The sequence below is a fragment of the Echinops telfairi genome, unplaced genomic scaffold (assembly GCF_000313985.2).
Source record: "Echinops telfairi isolate 266 unplaced genomic scaffold, ASM31398v2 ScPeMD7_29;HRSCAF=101, whole genome shotgun sequence".
NCBI lineage: Eukaryota > Metazoa > Chordata > Mammalia > Afrosoricida > Tenrecidae > Echinops > Echinops telfairi.
Window position 1 is genome coordinate 9604609 of NW_022103926.1, and position 4110 is coordinate 9608718.

General features: G+C 63.6%; 1 protein-coding gene across 1 annotated transcript in view; it reads left to right on the forward strand.

Annotated features, from left to right (window-relative positions):
• HIC2 (HIC ZBTB transcriptional repressor 2) overlaps window positions 1–3261 on the forward strand; it is a 7028-nt gene extending 3767 nt beyond the window's left edge. Inside the window, exons 2-3 of the mRNA XM_004716330.3 lie at window positions 749–846; window positions 1396–3261. Coding sequence (XP_004716387.1) covers window positions 821–846; window positions 1396–3205 — 1836 coding nt within the window. The 5' untranslated portion in view covers window positions 749–820 and the 3' untranslated portion in view covers window positions 3206–3261. The remainder of the gene's footprint in view (window positions 1–748; window positions 847–1395) is intronic.
• The last annotated feature ends 849 nt before the right edge of the window (window positions 3262–4110 follow it).

The window sequence follows — 4110 nt, forward strand, 5'->3', positions numbered from 1 at the left end:
GGGGGGGGTGGGGAGGGCATTAAGCTGCCAGCTTCATGAGCCAAATCCTGGTTGTGCTTCACCACCCCAGGCAGTGGCATGTAGAGCTCCCGCTCTTGACATAAGGGCAGTGCCCTTCGGGGTCCTGGACCTGGTAGTGGGATGGTGGTGGCCCTGTCTGTCCGTAGACCGACCTTCACCCCACCTTTGTCCCTGGGAGGGTGGGCTGGAGGCTTTGTACCTCTTGGGTGAGGGCTGGAGGCCTGCCCCTTTATAGATGGACACTCCACCACTGGACAGACAGGTTTAGTTTACCTGCTTTCCTGGTTGTTGGTGGGGTCTTAGCTGCCCCCAGCCCCAACCACGCCCACCCCTGGGAGACAGAGCCTGCCTGGCCAGGCTCAGGCTCCCAGCCATGGGCCTGGGCGCACCCGGGTCTGGTCACATTCCTGAGGGACCTGCTAGGCCTCCCTGGCCCTGAGGGCGGGGTGGGGGAAGGGCAGAGGAAGGTGAGGGTAGAAGCAGGCCTGCACTGGCCCCTTCCACTCACTGTCCTTTGGTGTGGGTTGAATGAACCAGAAGCTTAGCTCGACCCTGGGGGCCAGGGAGTGGGGCAGGATTCCTGTCAGCACACTGGCCGAAGTCCCCCTGGGGTCCCCCAAATCTTGTGTGCGGAGAGGAGGGTGAGGGTGGAATCAGGGACTCTCTGCCCTGCCTAGTTGTCCCCTGTGAGACATGTGGAGTTGACTGTCCTGCTTTTCATCCCCAGGTGACCAGGCATTGATGCCCCCCCAGGGAGGCCGAGCCCAAAAGGAGGCCACCCCCGCTGGTTGCTGCTCACATGGTTTCTGGGCCCCTGGCACTCCGGTAGGCTGGGAGGGGAGGGTGTGGAGGAGGGGGTGGGTACAACACAGCCTGGGCCAAACTGGCTCCTAGCTCAAGGCGGGCCCTGGAGCACACCTGGAGGGAGGGCTGCTGGTTCCCGGTGAGGGGCTCTATGGCAGATTAGCTTGTCCCCAATTGTCTGAGCTGCCAGTCCTGGGTGCTCTGCGGGGGGGCAGGGGGCTATTCCCATGTGTTGCACCAGCCCCACATGCTGTCCCCCAGAAACAACAGAGGGTGTCTGTACCAACCTGCCTGCTGGAGGTTAGCTGACTAAGGGTCCCAGAGCCCAAGGGCTGCCTTGGCCAGGCCAGCCTTGCCCCCACCCCCCAGGAGGCTGAGTGTCACCTTTGGGCCTACCTTCTGGTTTGGAACTGAATTCTAGCCTAGCTCCCAAATCAGCATCTGCGTGATCTGTGTCGGTTGCCCTCCAGCCTTCTTTCTCCTTGGGGGCAAATGGGCCTTCCCCGCCTGCGGCCTCTGCCCTCACATCCTGCCAGCCTAACCAGTGCCTGCCTGTTCTCTGCCCTGCAGGTGGTGCGCGTGGGGAGGGCGCGGGGACATGGGGCCCGACATGGAGCTGCCCAGCCACTCGAAGCAGCTCCTGCTGCAGCTGAACCAGCAGAGGGCCAAGGGCTTCCTGTGTGACGTCGTCATCATGGTGGAGAACTCCATCTTCCGCGCCCACAAGAATGTGCTGGCGGCCAGCAGCATCTACTTCAAATCCCTGGTGCTGCACGACAACCTCATCAACCTGGACACGGACATGGTCAGCTCAGCCGTCTTCCAGCAGATCCTCGACTTCATCTACACTGGCAAGCTGCTGCCTGGAGACCAGCCCGCAGAGCCCAACTTCAGCACGCTCCTCACCGCCGCCAGCTACCTCCAGCTCCCCGAGTTGGCCGCCCTCTGCCGCCGCCGCCTGAAACGGGCCGGCAAGCCATTCGGTGCCTCACGTGTGGTGGCTGCCGGCATAGGGCGGTCCCCCCGCAGCCAGCGTCTGCCCACCACCTCTGTCATCCAGGTCCACTACCCAGGGCAGGGGGATGGGCGCCAAGGGGCCCCTGCACCCCAGGAGCTCCCCCAGCCCAAAGGCTCAGATGATGAGCTCTTCCTTGGAGGCACCAGCCAAGAGGTCCCACACGCCCTGGGCCATGTGCTGTGTCCTGCCGGTGGGGAGGCTGGCTTGGGCGGCTGCAGCAGCACCAACGGCAGCAGCGGGGGCTATGAGCAGGAGCTGGGCCTGGATCTGTCCAAGAAGAGCCCGCCGCTGCCCCCCACCACACCAGGCCCCCACCTCCCCACTGATGACCAGGCCCAGCTAAGTGACAGTCAGCACAGCTCGCCCCCTGCAGTCCCCATCCCACCCACTGCCAACAGTGCCTCTTACACTGAGCTAGGGGGTGCACCTGAGGAGCCCATGGATCTGGAGGGGGCCGAGGACACACCCCTGAGCCGGCTGGAGGGGCCCAGCGGGCAGCCTCGGAAGAGCCTGCGGCACTCAGCCCGCAAGAAGGAATGGAACAAGAAGGATCCCACTGCCACCGTGGAGCCGAGGGAGGGCGGGACCCCAGACGCCTGCCCGGCCGAAGACAGCGAGGCCCCGGAGGACAGGGTTCCTAACGGCATCCTGGGCGGCAGGGGCGGCCCCGGCGGGGCCTATGGGGAGCCCCTCCCCTGCAAGGAGGAGGAAGAGAACGGCAAGGACGGGAGTGAGGACAGCGGGCACAGCGGCAGCGAGGCGGGCAGCGGCCCCTCGGGCTCCCACTACCTGTACCGGCCCGAAGGCTTTGAGACGGTGCCCTACGGGGACAACTTGTACGTGTGCATCCCCTGTGCCAAGGGCTTCCCCAGCTCGGAGCAGCTCAATGCCCACGTGGAGACGCACGCGGAGGAGGAGCTCTTCATCAAGGAGGAGGGGGCCTACGAGACGGGCAGCGGGGGTGCGGAGGAGGAAGCCGAGGATCTCTCGGCGCCCAGCACGGCCTACACGGCCGAGCCGCGGCCCTTCAAGTGCTCCGTGTGCGAGAAGAGCTACAAGGATCCGGCCACGCTGCGGCAGCACGAGAAGACGCACTGGCTGACACGGCCCTTCCCCTGCAACATCTGCGGCAAGATGTTCACGCAGCGCGGCACCATGACGCGCCACATGCGCAGCCACCTGGGCCTGAAGCCCTTCGCCTGCGATGAGTGCGGCATGCGCTTCACTCGCCAGTACCGCCTGACGGAGCACATGCGCGTGCACTCGGGCGAGAAGCCCTACGAGTGCCAGCTCTGTGGGGGCAAATTCACGCAGCAGCGCAACCTCATCAGCCACCTGCGCATGCACACCTCCCCGTCCTAGAAGCCAAAGACCCACCCCCCGCCAGCACGGGCACCCAGATGAGCCACTCACCAGGAAGCCAGCAGGAGGTGGGGCGGGGCGGGTGGGTAGTGGGGCTCCTGGCCCTGCCGCACGCCGCTCCCTCCCCACACCCCCCCCCCAAGAGCTTTAACAGACAGTGTCTATACCAAGGGAAGCAAAGAAGAGATTTGATGGGACCACGCCCAGCGAGTCGGTCTACCTCGCCTTCTCCCGCTCCGCTGTGGCCTGGCAGCCCTTCTGCCCCACCCAGTGCCCCACCTGGTGAAGGGCTGTGTGCTGAGGGTACCTGTGGCTAGGTGGTGGCAGAGCTCGGACCCTGGCCCAGGGAGCAGGTGCCCAAGGGAGGTGCCCTCTCCCCAGAGCCAAGGGTGCCCTGCCTATTGGCCCTGCGACAGTCAGGGTGACCCGCCTACCTCTACAACTGAAGACCCCACTGGGGCCGGGTTACTTTTTCCTACTGAGCTGTTTGTCCCCTCCCTGTACTCATTTTGTTGTTGTGTTTTTGTTTTGTTTTTTTCTTTTGAAAGCAAAATACAGGGTTGCTCCCCTGTCTCCTAGCCCTCCAGGATGGAGCCTGGGTCTGCAGCTAGAATGTAATGTGGGTCAGCCCTCTTTCCTCTACCCCTTTTCTGCTGCAGGGCAGACCCGGGAGCACCTCCCCCCATCCCCCCACCCCCCCAACAGGCCCAAGAAAGCCCTCTGGCCCAAAGGCTTTGCAGGAGCCATAAGGGAGAGCCAGTGCTTTCCCTGTAGTTTCCAAGGAGGCGTCTTTGTTTATAGGTACTTGTTTTTGTTTTTACTAAGAAAAAACAGTGTAACGTTTATGTGAGTGTTTGAACTGGAAGGTCAGGGCTTAAGTGGGCAGGGTGGGTATGGTAGGCTGA